We start from the raw sequence: 23,281 nt of genomic DNA, 5'->3' as shown, positions 1-23,281 counted from the left end.
ACAACAATAAATAATGGACAAGGTAGCTACATCAACATGAGCGAATTCCACAACGTTAAGGAAGTTAGCTGCTAAAATTCCTGAAGTGGAATAAGACAGTGGATTGTAAGTAACGATATGATTTAGGATCTATACACAAAAGACGGAAATATAAAGGGACGTGTCCAAACTCCTAAATGTGCTGCTTTTTAATATCATGCTGACTGTCATGATATGTCATTTCAGTCGCTCCTTTCAAACTACGCTCGTTCACGTGAGCGCGCGCTCACCAGTAGGTGGGGTCAGCACGCGCTATAAATATACATCTTGTCTGACCGTAAAAAAAAAAAAAAAATTAAACTCATTTTCCTTTACCCCAGAGCAAGAGGATGATGCTCAGAATTAGTTTGTGGACTAAAGTGGAATTATTTTGGAAGACGTTTTACATTTAGAAATTTGGATACCGCGTCTGACAACTTCTTTACATATAAATATTGGTCGCGCGCTCATTAAGGACTCTGGTAAAATGGCAAAACTGTTTCCTGATGCACTTTTGTTAATTGTGAGTTTGTTAAACATTTTCACCGTGGGTAAGTGCTAAAAAAAGACAACCGCAGTTTTCTTGTGAGTTTTGTGAAGTGGGTTTATATGAACAATTAATTGTTTGTTATCTGTCCAGATGTAAGTTATATTTAGCCTACGTATTTTAATGTTATTCAGTTTTTATGACTTTCATTAGCGAGTGTTATGCAGCTAGCTGGTAGCCTAGTGAAATCTCTGTAAAGAACATGAGCAGGTCATAAGACAGAATAAATAACGGCTTTAATTTTTATTTAATTTAAGGTTACCTTTTGCATTGTGACATTATTGTCCTGAAACATTTTCTTTCAAATTGTAATATTCCTCAATACTGTAATGCAATAATAATGGTAGCACTTGAAATAAGGTTAAAATCACAATCTTAGACCATGTTCATTTCAATATCTACTAATAAATTATTAAAATCCAAAGCTGTATATGTTGTTATTATTTAATGAACCAGAGCTAAACTGAACTTAAAAATATATATTACATTTTAAGGTAAATATTTTTTGTTCCCCCCCCCCCCCCCCCCCCCCCCTACATTTGTATTTTTCAATTCCAGTGTAATTGAAGTGTGCTTTGACATTAGTTATGCCCTTTTATAATAATGGATTATTGTTCAAATTGAAGGTGCATCAGTATCCCGGACAGGAGACCTGCACTCATCTCCAGTCTTCTCTGATGATCCGAACAGTGTTTTGCATCAGCACACAAAAGCAGAGCTCATTTCAGCATCACACTCCCGCACAAGAACCAAGCGCTGCACTTGCTACTCTTTTAAGGACAGGGAATGTGTTTATTACTGTCACTTGGGCATCATCTGGATCAACACCCCACAGTGAGTACATCCATTATTCGCAAGATCTCCTGCAACTGATGCTTGATTAGTCTACTGAAGAGACACTAAAAAGTGAGGAGCATTTCACCAAATCTTATATATTAATGAAAACTTTGATAATCAATTCCTATTTTATTTTGCTTAATAGTTTGTTTCAAACAAATGCGAATTGAAAATAAAAGTAAAATGTATGCTAAAATGTCTATAATAATGACAATAATAATAATAATTTTCACAATTTTGATATATTTGCCAACCATAAACCAAGTGTTAATTGGTAAAAGGTAGAACATTCTGCAGAAACACACATTGACTCCTCTGAATGTGGTATTGTTGGTTAGGTCTCAAGAGGGGTGAACAAAATGTACCCCTGGGAAGGTAATGCATTCCATGCAGGAGATCAGGCCAAGGATTCTCAGTCATGCTGAAGAATCTGTTTGGAATTTATTGTTCTTGAGTTTCTTGTTCAGGCCTGAAGCTTGATGGATGATCATCACAGTGACCTTTATATTCAGGACAGAAGCACTGAGAGGCACTTAAATGTTATTGGATATGGTTGTTCTGTCTATTTTTCTTTCTCATTCTGTTAGACCAATATTGTTTTGCATTAAAGAGTAGTTGTAGTTCAGCTTGGATTATTAAAAGGGAATAAGGACAAAGCATGAATAAAGTACCACCGTTAAACTTAAATATTTCATTATTAAGTACCTAAAACATAAGTTTTGCTTTAACAATATAATGCCACATATTTTAATATTAATATTTAGAACGTTTATGTTAATTATAGTAATTAGTAAATTAATTAAATTAATACTGTTCATACTGATATTTTAATTAACATATTTAATACATATTTTCATCTAGAAAGCTTTTGTAACTTTATAAGTGATTTCAATGTCACTTTTTATTAGTTTAATGCATCCTCGCTGAATAAAAGTATTAATTTATTTAACTTAAAAAATAAATCTTAGGAATATATAAAAAAAAAAAGAAAGAAAAGAAAAAAAGACTGGACCCAAACTGAAAGTTAGTATATAAATGATAAACACTTTCTATTTCAGAGGTAAATGCTATTCTTTTGAACTTTCTATTTGGTATCCTGAAGAAAAACAAACTGAACACAACTGAATACTTCTATATCTATAGTGTCATTGACTTAATAGTGTCTGCTCTTTATATTGTAGATAGAGGTCCAACTTAAGTTTCTGCAGCACTTATCTTCAGTGTGTTTTGATGTGACTGTGTTTCCATGGTGACGGTTACTGTCCATGGTGCTGATGCAATAGAAGCAGAGGATTCTCAAAAAATTGAGATTTTTTCATAGCCAACTCAAGCAGTATATGTACAATAAAAAATAAACCCGCTTTTAATGCCATTTGGCTCACTAGAGTAACAAAAAGGATTGAAATTAGGTCATCCCCAACACACATTAATACTCTCTATTCAGTTTCATTCCATAGCCAGCAAACACATGACTAAAGGATATTTCTGAACATATTTCATTTAAATATATAGATACAATCAGTAGTACAAATATGACAACATGCAGCTATGAATGAGTTATTGCTATTTAGCTAAATACATGAGAGATCGCCACAGGACATTTAGTAGAGTGATTCAGATTGACGCTGAGCTATTTAAACTATGACTTACAATGTGTTGTGGCACATCACTCATCATTGATATTGACAGCTCAGACCCCTGGCTCCACACTGAAACCAAACGGTCAACCTGAGAGCAAACACTCGTGATGTGAGATGAGAGGCATGCGTTCAGAAAGAGAGTACTGACGAGAGTGGCTGGAGATCAGAGAGAAGCTCATATAAAGTGCATGGAAGCTTTCCCAGATGAGACTGCAGAAAGATTTTTGGCCCTTGTTCCAACCCATCACCAGAGGCAGCTTCTTATGGTTTATCTCCAAGTGTCAATGCAATTCCAGCTTTGTTTTAAATATAACAGGTTGCTTTCCTTTTAAGTTTCTTTTAGTGCTTGTAAAATAATTAAATAAATAATATATGTTATAAAGTTTCGGGGTTTTAAAAAAAAATTCCAGCTGTATGACTTTCTTTCTTCTGTGAAACCGAAAAGAAAATATTTTGAGAAATGTCTCACTGTTTTGTTTTGTTTTGTTTTGTTTTGTTTTGTTTTGTTTTGTTTTGTTTTGTTTTGTTTTTTGTTTTGTTTCGTTTCTTTGTTCATATGAAAGAATTCTACCAACATTCTTCAAAATATTGTCTTTAGTGTTCAGCACCAGGGAGAAAGTCATACAGGTTTGGAATGAAATAAGAGTAAGCAAATAATGACAAAATGTAGATATTTTGTAAGGTACACTAGCTTTCAAAAGTAAATAAATAAATAATTTTATTCAGCACGGATGCGTTAACTTGATCAAAAGTGACAATAAAGTAATTTAGAATTTTATAAAATATTATGTTCCATATAAATATAGCTCTTTTGAACTTTATTCATCAAAGAATCCTGAAAGTATAACAGCTTCTACAGACATTTTAAGCAGCACTATTTTCAACATAATAAAAATAAATATTTTAATATGACATGTTTCTTGAGCAGCATTCAGCATGTTAGAATGATTTCTGAAGGATGTGACAGCGAAGATTGGAATAACGATGCTGAATAAATTACATTCTGTCGAATACACTTATTTTAAATTGTAATAACATTTCACAATATTATTGTTTTACTTTTGATCAAACAAATGGTGAACAAAAGAGACTTTTGAAAAACATGAAAAAATCTCACCACTCCCAAACTTTTGAACAGAAATGTTTCTCCTGAAACCAGTTTGATCGAAGCACTGCTTGTGTTTTTGCTAGTTATCGCAGTCTGTGTTTGAAATCCATTGAAATATTTTTGTGAAATTACTGAGTCAAAACAGATTGTTATATCTGACTGGACAGTGTTCATCTGTTTCTTATGTCAGGGGTGTGTTCAGCCCATCATGTGCCATATGTGGTGTGATTTAAATTTTAATAATCTGTTTGGCGTGATTGTGAAACTCTGACTCATCTTTTATGGATTTGTTCTCTGTGATGCTTAAACATGATCAAAACTACATTTCACCACGATTTACCAGCCCACCTATTGTCTCAAAAGCAATTCCATGCCCTCTTCAGCTTCACTCCAACCAAATGAGATGATTCTGAATATTTGTGCACAGGAGAAAAGGGAATATATTATTCATAGGCAAACTCAAGTTGTCATGGCAGCACATTTTGTTATTAAACAGCAAAATAATCTTTTTAAGATAGTTTACACACAACAGCACATTCCTTCTGCAACATACTAAACAGAAAGGCCACATACACTTTGGAAAGTATTAGGAATGAAACCACATTTAATAAATCCCTTAATTTATTCCAGAGTCAGTCTTGGATTTGTCATGGTTGGCCTAAGCAACGTTTTGGACTCTACTGACAGTGAAACATAAATGGGAACATGTTTAACAGATTTATTAGCTATATTTGACCAATTATGAATTATTATTCTTTAATTTTGTCATTTCATTACCAAACGGGCAAAGAAACATTTCAGTTTCATTTCTCTTTTGATGAAAACGGTTCTGAAAAGGAACAGTTCACCCACACATGAGTTTTCTGCTACGTTTATTCATCCTCATGTCATTCCAAACCCATAAGAAAACACAAATTAAAATATTTTTGTTGAAACTGAAAATTACACTAAAAGTCAAGGTAACCAAAACTTTGAAAGAATCAAAAAGTTTTAAGTCTTAAGGCATTGTAGAATTGTAGTTTAAAGGCATTGTAAAATGAATCAATATGAATTAAACTGTTTAATTTAAGTCTTGTGAACAGATACAATTATTTTCAACACGTTCTCCCTCACAATTCGTCACATTTTGACCATTTGGAGTCATTTTTGATGCACAAGGTACCCCTTTAGTGTAATTTTTCGACATGGAGGGTCCTCCATTGCTTTAAATAAGAAACCCTTGGTATCAGTATGCTGATTTAAAAGGCACTGAGAATTTTATCATCATGATTAAATACGATATTGGGTATAATATTGCCATTATTGCATATATGTTGGGGTGTGATTTTTCAATGTAAACAGTCACAACAGTTTTATTTGCATTACACTATTTAAATAGTGCCAGCCTTGCTTGTGAAATGTCATTGGCTCTTGCGTGTCTTGTGATCGATTGCATCATGCTAAAGTGTATGCAAGTATCTTTTTGAATGAGATGTGGGCACTTTAACAGAATTGGGTAGGTTGGGGTTGGGTGCTCCAATGAAAGTATAAATTTATATAAAATTATTTATATTTTTTTTACAAATCATGCAAAGCATTTAATTAAGACAAAGAACTGAAAACAGTGGAGGACAGTGCACGCTAAAAGGATACCCCGATTCATATGGCTTTGTTCATATGAAATTGTTTTATGATGCCTTTGTTACCTCTTTGTAACTCATTCGGAAGTTTTAGTTACCTGGACTTTCAATAGAGGGACAGAAACCTCTCAGGTTTCATTATAAATAACTTGTGTTTCCAGGCTTAGCCAAAATCTTCTAGGTTTGGAATGACATGAGAGTATGTACATAATGACAGAATTTTTGGGTGAAAATCTATCCCTTTAAAAAACTCCTGATGTTTCTAAACTAAAACATAAGAGTCTGTCTGTTCTGTCTGCAGGCGCACAGTTCCGTACGGCATGTCAAGTTACCGCAGCCCTCAGCGACTGAGACGCTCCAGTGGGACAGTGAGGATGGTACTTCATCGCTGCACATGTGAAGACCACAGTGATGCCCAGTGCTACAATTTCTGCGATGCAAGGTACAAAACTAATTCATAAGCAAAATCATCTGGATTTTTTTTGCATGTGTTTATTTATTCATGAGAAAATATAATAGTATGTTTTTTTTCGTGGATTGATGCATTCTGAAATTCAAAAAAAACTATAGCTTGTTCTGAATTTCTATTATTAGGTGTGATGATATTTTATGGTTCTGTTTTGAATTACAAAGAACACAGAATGTGCCGGACAGAAGATCGATAGGACGTTCACCTGGGTAAAAACACGTCACACGTTGGGCCTATGAGAACAGATCAGCAACCATCTGGGCACCCAACTAGGTACAGCTTTTGGATTTTTACAGATTTGGAGCGAAACCTTCCCCACATTCCTCACCGTGTTATATTTCCTGGAACGACCTTGACTCATCTGGTCCACGGTAACAAGTGAATTCTTTAGAAAACTCTTTGCAGATTTCGGAAGCATATCTGGTACCGGCGTCCTTGCTTCAAGGGTTATGTTCACTTGTTTCAGCTTGACTTCAGGTCTAATACAAATATTCAGTGGACGTCTTTGAATTTGGGAGTCTTGTGGTATTGGAAATAGACCTGTAAAATAGACTCTGCATTATCTCCACTTTATGGGCTGATTTTCAGAGCGCACAGAGGGATTAATGGGTGAAGACGGAGATGAAGTCAGTCTTGAATTTACATGTACCGAGGCTCCTTCACTTCAACTGATAGCAGGAAATTAAACGTTAAACATTGTTATTGTGGATGAACTGTTAGGATCTCTTAAGACTCCTGAGAGAAAGATTGCCAGATTAACCGCCGCAATTTTCAACCTCCTGAAATTATCCTCTGCATTTTTGCTCACTCCAGCAAAATGTATCCCCTCTCCACAACAAGATATGACATTTTATATTCCTAAGATGGCTTTGAGTTCAAATGTTATTATTCGTGCATAAAATAATGGATCTAGTGATACCAATATACTGAAAGCTGAATATTAAACTAAATGGTCTATCACTCTGATCTTACTATATATATATAAACAATGACCTGAGAGCTTGACCTCCTGCAGAAGTCTGACCGCCTTTGGATGCAATACTAATTTCTCTGTAGTCTCACTATTTAATCTTCACTAGTATTATCTGTGTTTGTAAACACTTTAAATTATTATATGGTCATTTTACAATGTTATTAATGACAAGCTTGATTTATAGTAACTTTTAAACAGTTCTGTATCATCCAAGGCATATCCTAACCACTGTTTCAATTTCAAACTTACAGCAAGTTGCTTTGGTTAGTTTTGTTTAAAAGTGCAATTCACCAGGATGGTAAGATGGGGTTATAATAAATGTTAGCAGAAATTATTATTAGTAGTATTATTTTAGTTATTGAAATAAGGCAAGAGAAAATATAAAGAATAGGAAAACTACAACAACCATAATGCACTAGGCTCAATTAAACTATACAGGGATACAAAAATGAGGATAAACGTCGACATCCATAATGCATTTTACATCGTCAGGTGGATTTCTGTTAACAAATAAACATAGATATTTCCAGGTAACACAGAAAAATAATACACATTTTTCATTTATTTACACTACCAACTAATAGAGAGTAGACTGGTACACTGTAAAACCTGACAAGTAAACGTAACTCAAACCGTTTGAGTAAACAGATTGCCTTGATTTAAACCCTGTAAGTTTTAAAACTTTGCATTCAAATAATTAAGTGATTAACTAAGTGCTGATTGATAATTAGTGATGAACAGCTGCTGTTAACAAACAGAATCACTGAAGAAAAGAGAAACACAAGAACTACTACAACTGACTTCAGACACAGACTTAAATGAAATCAACTGAAATAAAATACATGAAATCTCTCAAGATCTGATTAAACAACCCCACAAACAGCATCACCAGCTCCACTTATTAATAACCAGACTGACTTTATTTCTGTCAGACGTCTACAGAAGATCTTATTGAGAATGAACTAAGGTTTAGATGTTGATTTATTGTTTCATTTGAAGTAACCAAGTTAGAGGTCAGTGTTTGCTTTAGTTGGGCTCTTGACCCTTGATTTCTGTCTTAGTCTTTTCTCTGGCTGTTATAACCGTGTGTTTCTAAAACATATTTGTTGTAACTCAAAAGCCCAGAAGAAATGCCATCAGGTGTTAACCTGTATCTAGGTGTAGGTGGATATACTTTAAATTGGTGATGATAATCATCAATTATTGAACTGCTAGGAGTCTAATCTCTGATGAAATAGGTGTTGTGTAATTTGATTGATTATAGTAAAAGTGATTCTAAGAGCCAGTGGTTCTGTAATAATCAGTTAATACAAAGACTTTCCAAACAGTGTGGTCTTCTACGGTGTCAAACAGTCACACACAGACATCAATAATCAGATTATGAACCTCAACAATGGTGACCATAAAAAAAAAAAAAAAAATGCTGCAGAGCATGCTGGGAGCCATGGATGAGTTTTGTACTACAATAGTACCCAGCATGCATTGCAGCATGTTTTTTTGTCACCATTGTTGAGGTTCATATTCTGATTATTGATGTCTGTGTCTGACCAACTACTGGGATGGAATACAAATGTATGTGTACAAAATGTTTATGAATCTATTTTTATATTAACTGATTATCACAGACTCTTAGGGTCACTTGTATTAGATCCACTTCTACTAATTACACATTTGTTTCCTCAGAGATTAGACTCTGTACAGATCAATATTTGTGAATAATAATGAATAATTATCATCACCTATATGAAGTATAACAACCTACACCTAGGTACAGGTTAACACCTGATGGCATTTCTTCTGGGCTTTTGAGTTACAACGAAAGTGTTTTAGAAACACACGGTTATAACAGCCAGAGAAAAGACTAAGACAGAAGTCAAGGGTCAAGAGCCCAACTAAAGCAGACACTGATCTCTAACATGGTTACTTCAAATGAAACAATAAATCAACATCTAAACCTTAGTTCATTCTCAATAAGATCTTCTGTAGACGTCTGACAGAAATAAAGTCAGTCTGGTTATTAATAAGTGGAGCTGCTGATGCTGTTTGTGGGGTTGTTTAATCAGATCTTGAGAGATTTCATGTATTTTATTTCAGTTGATTTCATCTAAGGCTGTGTCTGAAGTCAGTTGTAGTAGTTCTTGTGTTTCTCTTTTCTTCATTGATTCTGTTTGTTAACAGCAGCTGTTCATCACTAATTCTCAATCAGCACCCAGTTAATCGCTTAATTACTTAATTGCAATGTATATCTTCTTTCAATGAACTCAACTGAATTAAGTTCAGAGTACTCGTAACTGTTAGTTTTTTCAACTTAAATGGTTTAAGGCAATCAGTTTCCTCAAATGGTTTGAGTTAACATAACTTGTCAGGTTTGAGTGAGGCTGTGTCTGAAGTCAGCTGTTGTTCCTTTCTCTCTTTTCTTCAGTAATTATGTTTGTTAACAGCAGGTGTTCATCACTAAAGCTCAATTAATCACTTAATCACTTAATTGCAATGTATATCTTCTTTCAGGGAACTCAACTGAATTAAGTTCAGAGTACTCATAACTGTTAGTTTTTTCAACTTAAATGGTTTAAGGCAATCGGTTTCCTCAAACGGTTTGAGTTAACATAACTTAAGGATATCTGTTTACTCAAACCGTTTGAGTTAAGTTTACTTGTCGGGTATTACAGTCAAGGCAATCAGTTTACTCAAACGATTTGAGTTAAGTTAACTTGTCGGGTTTTACAGTGTAGGCTATACTGGTCATAAAACAATAGGTAAAGTTTTAGCAGTGCTTAAAATATTACTTTAAATAAATGTGATTTTTTTTATCTGCCTTGTTACAAAACCTAATATTATTTCACAAAACATTAATTTTCTTTAATGTATTTATAAACTGTATTACTGTGAGACATCCTCAAACTAATAGTGAATGAAACATCAGTGGATCTCAGCTGGTTTGGCCTTGGGGCCCACGTTTTCCAATGGTCATCAAGCCACGACCCACTTACCATATATATATATATATATATATATATATATATATATATATATATATATATATATATATATATATATATATACCCACTTACCATATATATATATATATATATATATATATATATATATATATATATATATATATATATATATATATACACACACAATACAGACCAAACGTTTGGACACACCTTCTCATTCTCATGACTATGAAAATTGTAGATTCACACTGAAGGCATCAAAACAATGGATGAACACATGTGGAATTATATATGGAATTATATACTTAACAAAAAAGTGTGACAACAACTGAAAATATGTCATATTGTAGGTTCTTCAAAGTAGCCACCTTTTGCTTTGATTACTGCTTTGCACACTCTTGGCATTCTCTTGATGAGCTTCAAGAGGTAGTCACCTGAAATGGTCTTCAACAGTCTTGAAGGAGTTCCCCGAGAGATGCTTAGCACTTGTTGGCCCTTTTGCCTTCAGTCTGCGGTCCAGCTCACCCCTAAACCATCTTGACTGGGTTCAGGTCCAGTGACTGTGGAGGCCAGGTCATCTGGCGCAGCAACCCATCACTCTCCTTTTTGGTCATAATAGCCCTTGATGCCTTCAGTGTGACTCTACAATTTTCATAGTCATGAAAATAAAGAAAACTCTTTGAATGTATATATATATAATACAATATAATACAAAAACAACGCAAATATATTTCACAAAAATGAATGGGTTAGTTCACCCAAAAATGAAAATTATGTCATTAATTACTCATCATCATGCTGTTGCAAAACCTTAAGATCTTTTTTTCATCTTCGTAACACAATTTAAGATATTTTTGATTCAATCTGAGGGCTCTCTGAGCAAGAGAACTACCAGAGTCAAGGCACAGAAACGTATCAGGATGATCGACGAAGTAGTCCATGTGACATCAGTGGTTCAACTGTAATGTTACAAAGCTATGAAAATACTTTTTCTGCAAAGAAAACAAATATAACGACTTTATTCAACATTTTCATCACTACTGCATCACTTGTGGATGCGTGTTGAGGACAGTACCATGATGCAAGCCTGTGAAATATAACTGAATATTGGCATGTCTTCAGCCCACATGTGAACATGTGAAGTTTGGGTCAGATCGGACATTTAATGTTTAAGTTAAGTGTAAAACAGGAAATTAAGAAATTTCCTGTTGGCAGCCGTATGGCACTATGGTATAATTGGCCTTGAGACGTGTTCAAGCCAGGACTCTCATAAAGTTTGGGGCAGATTGGGCACTATATGCATGAGTTACAACAACTTTGTTTGATGGTGCTAATAGCATGCTTTAGCACTTAGTAAGTGATGCTAGCATGTTTGAGCATGTTTCTAGCATGTTTAGTCCACAATGGAATGTTTAACTGTGTTGCTAATTGTGCATCACAGTGTTAAACATCACTTTCTAATGGCAGCAGGTGGTGTTATGACTATAACTGAATCTTGCCAGGTGTTCAGGCCAGGACTCTCATCAAATATGTTAGGTTTCATGCAGATTGGACACTGCATGCCTGAGTTACATCAACTTCCTGTTTCACTGCATTAATAGCATGCTGTAATACTTAGCTATGTGTTGCTAGAATGTTTTAGCATGTTTCTAGCATGTTCCCAGCATGTTGCAAGGAGTCCATAACAGTGTTAACCATGACACTTCCTGTTGCCAGCAGTGTTTCATGGCAAAACATCAAATTTTGTCAGATTTTGGACTTTGTACCAAGATACTTCCTTGTAGGTAATTGTGTGTTACACGTGTAGAGATTTTCTCAAGGTTCACTCTATTGAAATTTTATAGGTGGTATCGAGTCATTTTACCAGTCCCACTTCTGAAACCCATATCAGATGTTCATTTTGCCAGTTCTGACACATGTGCAAAGTTTCATGAGTTTTGGAGATTGTTTAGGCCCTCAAAAATGTGATTCACTTTGGTTAAGAAGCCTGTATGCTTGGTTTATTTTCACATAACCATCTGTTGAATTTAACAGGTTGTGTACAGTATTTGCTGATCATTCATGCTATATATCATGTATTACATATGCTATTTTTTATTTAAATAAATATTTATTTTTATTTAATGCTGTTTCAGCACTGGGCTTGTTCAGATTTCTTTTGACAACTGGTAATTTCACCTGCCACTCTTTAGGGTTTTTCTTATGCCAGTTCTAATATTTTCTTTGTTGATAATTTACCTATTGCACTTTCTAAAACTTTCTCAGCATGTCCCCTTGCTTTTTTTGAAACTTGAGTTTTTGGTGTAGGCAGTAGAATGTTTTGCGTTATGCAAAAAATTCTTAGCACAGACATTGTATCAGAGCTGCACAGTGTGTCAGATCTGGAAAGACGTTTATACAACACCTTACAAAAGCCAAAATGTTCCAACAATTATAACTCCTAGATATGTTGGATGAAATATAGTTTTGTCTGTGAAATTGTAATTATAGCAAAGAATGTGCTGATGGCGTTCTGTTTTTCTATGACATTCCGCTCATGAACACAAACATCTGTTTTTATGAGGTGTGGTATATGGTAGGGTCATGCATAACATTTCATCTATTTCTGAATATTGTTCCAGCTTTGAATATGGTCAGTCCAGCTGCTGTGTGCTGTTGTGGCTGTAATAAGTTAAAGGGGGGTTCAGTCTGGGTTAAATAAAAATATTGACAGCACATGTGACATGCATGTCCTTAAGTTTGTAAAAATGAAGACAAAAAAAAGTGTAATGTGGTTTCAATAAACGTTTACAGCTAAACAATGCTTTAAATAACATTAAACTTTATTCATTCAAATGTGGGTTCTATTGAAATTTGTTGTCATATTCATAGAGTCTGTTCTCTATTGTAGTCTATTTTAAAATGTCTTTTATTCTTTTGATGTCAAAGCTGAATTTCCAGCATTATTACTCCAGTCTTCAATGTCACATGATCCTTCAGAAATCAGTCTAATATGTTGGTTTGCTGCATCTCAAATAGATTTGCTGCTCCATATTTTTGTGGAAACTTGTATTGTTAAACTTTTGAACAGTTTAGATATTTCCTAGAAGCTTCTAGAAGTAAGGCGGTCCTATAATTTTCTAACAAGTCTTGCAACTTAATTTGTTTTTAAATCGAGTAAAGCTGGTCTATAATACTGGTTCTTAGCTCAAGATCCAGTTCTAATAGCATATTTATGCTCATTTCTATTGTAATGTAAAGGGACTTGACTATAATATATTGATTATTTCAACAGAGCTCAATCATGGTCCTCTTGCAGTTGCTGTCCCAGCATGCCTCTTGTTTCCATCCATGCACAAGTGGAGCATTTTAAAAATAAGGCCAAGGTAATTGCTTTTAGGCATAAAGGGAATTTTTGATCCCCTTGTGGCAATCTTTCACAGACAATTAAGCATGTTGCCGAGATGATCGACAGCCTCTGCGGCGGGAGCCAGAAGCAGCTGACTGGAGCAGTTTTACAACATGTCACCGGTCCTCAGATGCGTGCTGCAAGCTCTCCTATGATAGATAATCTTTGTTTAATGAGACATTCTTTGACAAGTAAACACAATATACGATGGTGAGGTGTTCTAGAAAGACAGATTATAGATCCATAATCTATATATACTGCAGTGTTAATGGTGTAAACGGTAAGTGTTTACTGTGAAAGACTGAATTAATGCTCCTCTGGTCCATTACATCACTGTGTATTGCAGTCAAAAGTAAAACAATGCGTGCAATCAATTTGCTTCAGAAAAAAGGTTCAATGCTGTTGCTGAGGTGCTAAGCTACAGAAGCCAAAAGGTATATGTACCTCATTTACCCCGAAATTGTATCTATTAGTACCTTATATTTGTACCTTAAGTTTTGTACCTTTTACTTTTTTTTTCCCCCTGGAAGTGCTGTAGACATATTTCTGTGTGAAATAGGATATTTAAGGGGTGAAATATTTGATCATCTGGATTGTGGAAATTGGCGGTTACATACCACAGTGGAGTTAAAGTTATTGAAGTACATTTTAATAAAGGTTAATAAAACAGCTTCTTTTGTATACAATTCTCTGATGCATTGTTCACAGTTATTGTTTTAAGCAGTTGTGCGTCATTCAGAACTGAATAAAAAATTCCTGAACATGAATTTAAGTAGGAAAAAATGCAAAACTGCCTCATGCAGAAATGTAAGATATGACATATATTGCTCTCTATCAAGAGTGATATTGTCATATATGTTACCTTTAAGATGATAATTTTCACATGTGTGCATTCTTTGGGTAGATATAGATAACATATAATCCTATAGCAAAATGTACTTTGTTCATATGTAATTTTTTTTATATATAGCATTATTTAGCAACCATGTATGTCAACAACATTTAATTAATTTATGTATGTAACTTTACTAAAATGTTGATGTTTTTAGTAGATTTTAAATATGTCAATCCGTTTATCTTTACTTAATATCAACATCAGGGTTTTAGGATAGATTTACACGTGCATGACAAATATGTCTGAAAATGTACAAACCCGATTCCAAAAAAGTTGGGACACTGTACAAATTGTGAATAAAAACAGAATGCAATGATGTGGAAGTTTCACATTTCAATATTTTATTCTGAATACAACGTAGATGACATATGAAATGTTTAAACTGAGAAAATGTATCATTTTAAGGGGAAAATAAGTTGATTTTAAATTTCATGGCATCAACACATCTCAAAAAAGTTGGGACAAGGCCATGTTTACCACTGTGTGGCATCCCCTCTTCTTTTAATAACAGTCTGCAAACGTCTGGGGACTGAGGAGACAAGTTGCTGAAGTTTAGGAATAGGAATGTTGTCCCATTCTTGTCTAATACAGGCTACTAGTAACTCAACTGTCTTAGGTCTTCCTCTTTATGATGCGCCAAATGTTTTCTATGGGTGAAAGATCTGGACTGCAGGCTGGTCATTTCAGTACCCGTATCCTCCTTCTACACAGCCATGATGTTGTAATTGATGTAGTATGTGGTCTGGCATGCATTGTCATGTTGGAAAATGCAAGGTCTTCCCTGAAAGAGACGATGTCTGGATGGGAGCATATGTTGTTCTAGAACTTGGATATACCTTTCAGCAGTGATGGTGCCTTTCCAGATGTGTAAGCTGCCCATGACACATGCACTCATGCAACCCCATACCATCAGAGATGCAGGCTTCTGAACGGAGCGCTGATAACAACTTGGGTTGTACTTGTCCTCTTTAGTCCAGATGACATGGCGTCCCAGTTCAAATTTTGATTCGTCTGACCACAAACAGTTTTCCACTTTGCCACAGTCGCATGAGCCTTTGCCCAGAGAAACCTTTTTGGCTTTTTTGACCTATAGAGATTTAGCCGGCAACGGCTGGATTGTGTTCACCGACAATGTTTTCTGGAAGTATTCCTGAGCCCATGTTGTGACTTCCATTACAGTATCATTCCTGTATGTGATGCAGTGCCGTCTAAGGGCACGAAGATCATGGGCATCCAGTATGGTTTTCTGGCCTTGACCCTTACGCACAGAGATTGTTCCAGATTCTCTGAATCTTTGGATGATATTATGCACTGCAGATGATGATAACTTTAAACTCTTTGCAATTTTTATCTGAGAAACTCCTTTCTGATATTGCTGCACTATTTTTCATTGCAGCATTGGGGGAATTGGTGATCCTCTGCCCATCTTGACTTCTGAGAGACACTGCCACACTGAGAGGCTCTTTTTATACCCAATCATGTTGCCAATTGACCTAATAAGTTGTAAATTGGTCATCTAGCTTTTCCTTATATGTACATTTAACTTTTCCGGCCTCTTTTTGCTGTCTGCCTAAATTTTTTGGAATGTGTAGCTCTCATAAAATCCAAAATGAGCCAATATTTGGCATGACATTTCAAAATGTCTCATTTTTAACATTTGATATGTTATCTATATTCTATTGTGAATAAAATATACGTTTATGAGATTTGTAAATTATTCCATTCCTTTTTTACTCACAATTTGTACACACATTAAATATGGATATGTGGTCATGAAACAACTCATTTTTTATTTGTGGCCATAGTTTACTCGATCATTCCCCTAATTTAGATTTATTTAAAACTATTATCTATTATGAACATGAATTTATTTCCACAGCATGTTTATTTATTGCCATGATTTATTAATTTTGTTCATCTTGTTTTAATAAACTGTAGCTAAGTATTCATACCCTCATTTTTTATTTAACTAAAACAAGGAACAATATAGTAAATCATGGCCACCAATTAACAAATCATTTCAATGTGTACTTAATTGGTGGTCACATTGGAAAAAAAAAATTAGAATTCTAAAAATAAAAAATATTACTGACCCAAAGTTTTGAACATTAGTATATATGCAGATGTGAGATGTGGAAACTTACTCTCAGGAATTTAAAGTGAGCCAGTTGTTCAATTATAACATTTGCCCAACCATGGTATTAAAAAAGCCAACATAAATATCTGTTTTCATTTTTCGGTCAGATTGATCCCCGTTTTGGAAATCAACTGAGCATCTGTTAACTTTTAAATGTTAATATATAATCGACAGTCAAGTCGTGTTTGTGATGCCTTTATTAACTGTATGATTGATCTTATTAAAGGTCAGCTGCACATTATTCTAAGAATGAAAGAATGGTTTGTATACTTCATAAAATCCATGTTCAGCTTTCACGCTCATATAAGGCCTGTTGAAAGGTTCTGCTTATCAGTTCATTGGTATTAGTTGGCAAGTGTTCAGACGGCTGTCTCAAGGAGAGAGTCTGGCTCCAAACATAAAGATGTCCCTTCCAACCACAAAGGAGAGAGTCAAATTGCATTACGTTTGGTTAGAGGGTTTTGGCCACACATACCAGAGCCTGGAGCCACGTCCTAGCACTTGATAACACTGCAGTACTAATGGAAAAAATCAGTCACAGCCTTTCATGGGAGCATTCGGAGGTTGATTCAATATCCCTAAGCAGAAAATTGTTTCTTTCTGAACTCCAGAAGACACGCAGGTTGTTTTTCTCACATTTTCCCTGACCAGAGTACCAAAACCACAACCTCAAACCTGGACGGTACAGCATGAGAAGTTCATCCCTGCTGGGATCTTGCCCTGCTTGGGGCTGAGCTGTCAGGATAAAAACTGCACGCCATATCCTGGCCATAACACAGCCGTCCCACTCAGAGACAATTACCCTCCACGCCAACATTCCTCTTAAATCCAACAATGCTTGCAAAGCTCTGCACTGAGGACTCTGGACCACCGCCACAGAACAAGATGCTTTGTGTGTTTGCTTCACATAACTCTCAAGGAGAGATGAAGGTATACCAGCCCGGCTGTGGCTATGGATGGACTCGTACAGGTAATCCTTTCTCTATGTGGTTAAGGATTCGGCTGATCCACGGTGAAGAACATAACATCCCCTGAGCTTTACTTTGCTTTGAAGAGATAGCAGATTGGTTTAATAGACAATTGTCCATCTGGAGAAAGAGTGTTTTGATGTAAGATTTTATGAGCTGAGAGGTTGAATCGGTTGAACAGCTGCAGTACATTATCAGCCTGCTGTGGTCAACATGCCCTGCCTTGGAGATACGTCAACTGTCTTATCAATCACATACAGACTCACATGCATGCTCCATAAAGTCAAGCGCTGTTTGATCGAAAACTGCAAAATCAAAAATGTATCATGGGAGAAATTCTTAATTATTATTACGTTTGGTAAACGATATCACACGTTTTCATATTTTTTCAATCAAACGAAGATCAAATAATCCAGTTCTTGCATTATATTGGAAGATTTATGATGCATTTAAATTGAAAAGACAAGAATGAAAGGGTTTGGGGTGAAAAACTGAGCTTTTGTTTGTTAGTTTGTTTTTAACAAAATCATATCTTGAGGATAAAAAGGGTTATTATATAGTTAATTGAAGTTAAAACAGTATGAAATTAAACAAAATAACAATAAAATAAAGATAATTTTTTGGGCTAGTTGTCAAGGCAACATTTTTCATTTTCATTTAGTTTGATATACTAAAAAAAAACTTTATTGGAACGAATTGTATCTGGGTTATATTTAAATAACCTCAGCGACTTTCAAGTTGTATGAAAGACGGTTTAAACTATTTTAGGTAAGATATATATAGTATTAAAATATATAAATATAAAAAATAGCAATTAAATGTTATAGAAAAACTGAGGGTTTTTGAGTAAAAAAAGTGATAACAACAGATGACATTCTTCTTGACATGTTTATATGTGTCAGATATTAGAAATCCTGCTTAAAAAGCGTGTGTTGTCACATTTCGTTTGTTTGGGTACAATTCTGCGTGTAATAAGCTTTATTCTTCTGTGCAGCAAGTGAAGATGCACCTTTTATTTCCTTGGGGATCATTTTATCTAAACTATGCTGCCACCTAGTGTGCATTCATGTTGTTTACTCCAAGGAGCTCTCAATAACAAGCATTTCACCACCTATTTTTCTTTTATAGACAAATATTTAACGGGAAATAATAATAATAATAAATCATCGGTATATTATACGTGGTACCTGAGAGCAGAGTTTATGTTTTTAATGTATTTATTTAGGAATTGAAACATCCGGTTGATAAGGGGAAAAAAATAGTATTTAATATACTAAACAATATATACTAATAAATAGAGATCATATATGTGAATGTGTGGCAGAGTCACTGATCTATAGTTCAGTGGGCAGAGTCATATCTGAGTACAGAACAGAGCTCTAGTTGGGGGTGTGATCTCAACACGTCACTACGAGATGCAGCGATTCGATTGGTCCAAATACGCTTGGTGGTTGCTGTGACAACATATAGACAACAGTTCTAGACTCACGCTGCTAGCGTTACAGCTGGTTAGTTTCTGAATATGTCTAAGAATAAGGTAAGAGGGGGGATTTTAATAAAACTTATTTACAACTGAATTACATGATACTATGTGCTATATTTGAAAACTAAGGTTGACTGTTGATATAAAATAATTATTTAGGCTACTTAAGGCGACATTGCTGCACTGTCTTAAAATTAGCATTACAACACAAAGTTACACTCAATGTTTCCGGTTGGCTGTAACAACCTTCCCTTAAACAGCAGACAGCTGGACATAAAGGGGCCTACAGCTCACAAAAGAAGAAGGAAGGGTAAGTCTGTTATGTAAACCTGTAAAACTGTATTTTATCTCTTAAAGACATTATCACTATTATTCAGCTATGATGTACCAAACTGATGACAAAAAAAGACAGTAAAGTCGTTTATAATGTTACAAAAAATTCGTTTTATTTCAAATAAATTTTCCCTCGGTTTCCAGAAATGGTTTTCAACATTGAAAACAATAAGAAAAATCAGCATTAGAATGATTTCTGAAGGATAGTGTTACATTGAAGACTGGTGCAATCATGCTGAAAACTCAGCTTTCAGCAATACATATTTTACAATAAAACAGGATACAGATATTTAAAAATGTTTTCCTGTATTTTAATTACAGGCTCCAAACTTAAATGGTGTAGATGCTTGTAGTAACTGCATTTTTAAAATCATTTTACATTTTCTATTAAGTTTAGACTGGTGTCTGTATATATCTATGTCTGTATAAAGGATAAAAGGCAGTTTAACAATCCAGTGTGGTTCATTTTCATCTCAGCGAGGGAAGGAGCTGTATACGGTACAGATGTGGCCTGACCAACACCATCCAGGACGTCCTAAACCAAAGACCAGGCTGGGTAGAGGTGAAAGAGTAAGTGCTGTGCTTCTCCGTTGTGTGTCCCCGTGTTTCACGCTTGTATCATGCATTCACGTCTCTCTATGCAGTGATGGCGATTGGGACTTTAACTGGTGTGATGTTGGGTGGCTGAGAGAGAACTTTGATCACTCGTACATGGAGGAACATGTGCGGATAAGTCACTTCCGCAACCACTACGAGGTCTGTATCATACCATTTATGCAGGTTATTATTGATTACGACTGAATGAATGTGTATGTGTACAGAAAACAGGCATGAGTTGTGTGTATTTTTCAGCTGACCCGTAAGAACCTGATGGTAAAAAACCTGAAGAGATATAGGAAAACTTTAGAGCGGGAGGCTGGGCGGTTAGAGGCGTCCAAATGTGACTTTTTCCCCTGTACGTTTGTGCTGCCCAGTGAGTATCACATCTTTGTAGAAGAGTTTAAGAGAAGCCCAGGGAGCACCTGGATCATGAAGCCTGTGAGTGTTTTATAGCAGTGCCCTGTCTCCTGCCAAACTGATCATCAACAGGTCATCCACTATTACAATACTTTCCCTACACAGGTGGCACGATCACAGGGGAAAGGAATTTTTCTGTTTCGCAAACTCAAAGATATCATAGACTGGAGGAAGGTAATGCACATTTGACACACTGACTCTGACAGGAAGGTCACTTCTGTGATTATCTACTATCGTCATCCCAAGTTTTATGTTGTGCGCTGATGCTGTTGTTGGTTTTAGGATGGGACACGCTCTGAAGAACAGAAAGACGAGGCTCAAGTTGAGAGCTATGTCGCTCAGCGCTACATTGAGAATCCCTACCTCATAGCTGGTAAGAAGACCTATATACCTATAATACATATAATAAAACATATAATAGCTTCAATAGTTATTTGATTTACAGTAGCTCCACTTTTATTATTATTACTGAACATATCACATGTTGTGTATGTGTGTGTGTGACATGTATATGTTATATCTATCACTAGGGAGAAAATTTGACTTGAGAGTCTATGTTCTTGTCACATCAGTAAGTGAGCAATTTTTTTAATGATCATTTTTTTTCTTGAATATCCAATGCTGTTTTTCGTTGTTAAAGTACATTCTCCAGCTGCAGTAGGAAACTTGAAAAGAGCCATTAATTTAGCAATTTCACAGAAATTATGGTGCATTTACAGTACACTGCGTTAGTGCAATTATGAGATTTCAACTGAGTTGAACATGAATAATCTATGAATTTACTCTTTGCTTGTACACTTGTACCACCCGATTGTTTAACATCATGAATAAATACTCCAAATAAAAATGGCATCAGCAGTATAAAGCAGTTATTTTGTAATATTTCTGTTTAATAATTCCTGTAGTTGACTATATTGTTAATGCTATAATAGTACAACAAAATAAGAGCAAGTTGTATAGTAGTTTAATGTGGCTTGCAAAGAACCTTTAAATAAACTTCAGTTTATTAATAATGCATTTGTGGTTTTGTCTATAGATGACTGAAATGAGAGATTTATTTTTGTTTTACACTTCACATCACTGTTGCATTTTCATGTTTTGAACGTTGTATTTTTTTAAAACTGGGCAGGCCACACAAAAAGCACATTTTTGTTTTTCACAGTATATTCCATTGAAGGCCTGGCTGTATCGTGATGGTTTTGCCCGATTTTCCAACACCAGGTTCTCTCTTAGCAGCATAGATGATCAGTGTATCCTTTGCACACATTCTGAAATACACACACTCGCAATTTTAGATTATGCCCCAAAGTAAAGGAATTCACTTGTTTGTCCCCTTTAACCTTAAAATACACAGATGTTCATCTCACTAATGTTGCAGTGCAAAAAACATCTCCTGATTATGATCCGGAGAAGGTATGTTGGAAGTAACTGGACATTCTGTACTATTATGTTCATGAAGATATGTTTTATTAAAAAGCAGTAATCTATCTTTCACTCTCCCTCAGGGTTGTAAGTGGCAGATGCAGCAGCTACGGCGGTACCTGACCGCTAAGCATGGTTTCGAGACAGTGCAGACTCTATATAAAGAAATTGACAACATATTTATTCGCAGCCTGCTTAGTGTTCAGAAGACCATCATCAATGACAAACACTGTTTTGAGTTGTACGGATATGACATACTACTGGACCAGGATTTGAAGCCGTGAGAATGCTTTATTTTCGATTGTTTAGTTTGCCAGGAAACTTATCTGAACTGAATGAATGTGGAAATTGCATGGCTTAAAAAATGACAGCACAGTTTGCCGTTATGCAGGTGGCTGATTGAAGTGAACGCTTCACCCTCCCTCACAGCCAGCAGTCAGGAGGACTATGACCTAAAATACAGACTGCTGGAGGACACCCTCCACATTGTAGACATGGAAGACCGGTACCATTTGACAAAATAGTATAAAATTACATGAAAGAGTGTGGAGGATTGTGTTTGTTGACATTGTTGTCCAAAACATGCTTTCCCACTTAGTCTGACAGGCAAGGAGAAGAGGGTTGGTGGATTTGACTTAATGTGGAACGATGGACCTGTCCACACGGATGTCGGACTAGAGACTCTGGGAAGTTCTTGCCTCGTGGCAAATACACATCTCGGTCAGTGTCTTACATTGCCTCAAAGGAGCAATTTAGTATTACATCACTTGCTCATCAGTGGATCCTCAGTGGTGAATGGGTGCCGTCAGAATGAGGGTCCAAACAGCTGATAAAAACATCACAATAATCCACAAGTAAACCATACCACTCCAGCCCATGAATTCATTTCTTGCGAAGTGAAAAGCTGCTTGTTTGTAATAAACACAATTCACTGATAGACATTTTAATATTAAACCGTAACTTCCAGATTAAGAGGAGACAACTTTTTCATTGGAGAAAGCATTATTATGGATAGAGGACTTTTATTTAAAAGTATTTGTGCAAAGTGTCACATTACATATTATAGAAGGATTTACTATCATCTCCAAATCATTTTTTTTTTTTTTTTTTTTTGCTTTGTATTACACAGGCTGTGTGAATGATCGCCAGAAACAGCTTCAACAGCTTTTAAAGCCTTTCCCAGGACAGAAGAGGACATGACAACATGCAAATGACATCAAATTAATGTGACAAACTATTCATGACAATCACACAAATACCCACAATTGTGATAATATGCACAAAAGGATTCAGACGATTGTAAATAGGAGCATTTAAATACCCAAAAGGCATGGCAAAGTCACTGAACATTTTCATTCACAGCCTGAAAATTACACTGTCTGTGCTTGTTCTGGTTTAATGAGAATATAATGGCGTTATCAATTTCCACATTAGAATAAATACTGTAGACAGAGGCTTTGATGAAGT

General features: G+C 35.4%; 2 protein-coding genes across 2 annotated transcripts; both read left to right on the top strand.

Annotated features, from left to right (window-relative positions):
* The first annotated feature begins 234 nt into the window (after positions 1-234).
* Positions 235-7,817, top strand: edn3b (endothelin 3b). The gene is made up of 4 exons (XM_026200378.1): positions 235-569; positions 1,192-1,399; positions 6,071-6,211; positions 6,403-7,817. Exons 1-4 carry the CDS (start codon positions 506-508, stop codon positions 6,449-6,451), a joined length of 462 nt encoding a protein of 153 aa, XP_026056163.1. The 5' UTR covers positions 235-505; the 3' UTR covers positions 6,452-7,817.
* An 11,194-nt stretch (positions 7,818-19,011) lies between these two features.
* On the top strand, positions 19,012-23,148 carry ttll9 (tubulin tyrosine ligase-like family, member 9). The gene is made up of 14 exons (XM_026199415.1): positions 19,012-19,096; positions 19,303-19,352; positions 19,853-19,945; positions 20,020-20,131; positions 20,228-20,413; positions 20,498-20,566; positions 20,675-20,765; positions 20,923-20,963; positions 21,555-21,642; positions 21,747-21,805; positions 21,898-22,094; positions 22,206-22,319; positions 22,413-22,534; positions 22,944-23,148. Exons 1-14 carry the CDS (start codon positions 19,082-19,084, stop codon positions 23,012-23,014), a joined length of 1,308 nt encoding a protein of 435 aa, XP_026055200.1. The 5' UTR covers positions 19,012-19,081; the 3' UTR covers positions 23,015-23,148.
* Positions 23,149-23,281: the final 133 nt, after the last annotated feature.

This window comes from Carassius auratus, chromosome 23 (assembly GCF_003368295.1).
Source record: "Carassius auratus strain Wakin chromosome 23, ASM336829v1, whole genome shotgun sequence".
In the NCBI taxonomy this organism is placed as follows: Eukaryota; Metazoa; Chordata; class Actinopteri; order Cypriniformes; family Cyprinidae; genus Carassius; species Carassius auratus.
This window is presented reverse-complemented; position numbering and strand designations above follow the sequence as displayed.

What these genes read in the sequence shown, in the direction of transcription:
- ttll9 (XM_026199415.1), top strand. An exon ending in CTGATTATGATCCGGAGAAG is followed by an intron (nt 21,806 to 21,897) that starts GTATGTTGGAAG and finishes ACTCTCCCTCAG; the next exon opens with GGTTGTAAGTGGCAGATGCA. An exon ending in ATTGTAGACATGGAAGACCG is followed by an intron (nt 22,320 to 22,412) that starts GTACCATTTGAC and finishes TTTCCCACTTAG; the next exon opens with TCTGACAGGCAAGGAGAAGA.
- edn3b (XM_026200378.1), top strand. Translation starts at nt 506, where the DNA reads ATGGCAAAACTGTTTCCTGATGCACTTTTGTTAATTGTGAGTTTGTTA. An exon ending in GTTAAACATTTTCACCGTGG is followed by an intron (nt 570 to 1,191) that starts GTAAGTGCTAAA and finishes TTCAAATTGAAG; the next exon opens with GTGCATCAGTATCCCGGACA. An exon ending in ATCTGGATCAACACCCCACA is followed by an intron (nt 1,400 to 6,070) that starts GTGAGTACATCC and finishes TTCTGTCTGCAG; the next exon opens with GCGCACAGTTCCGTACGGCA.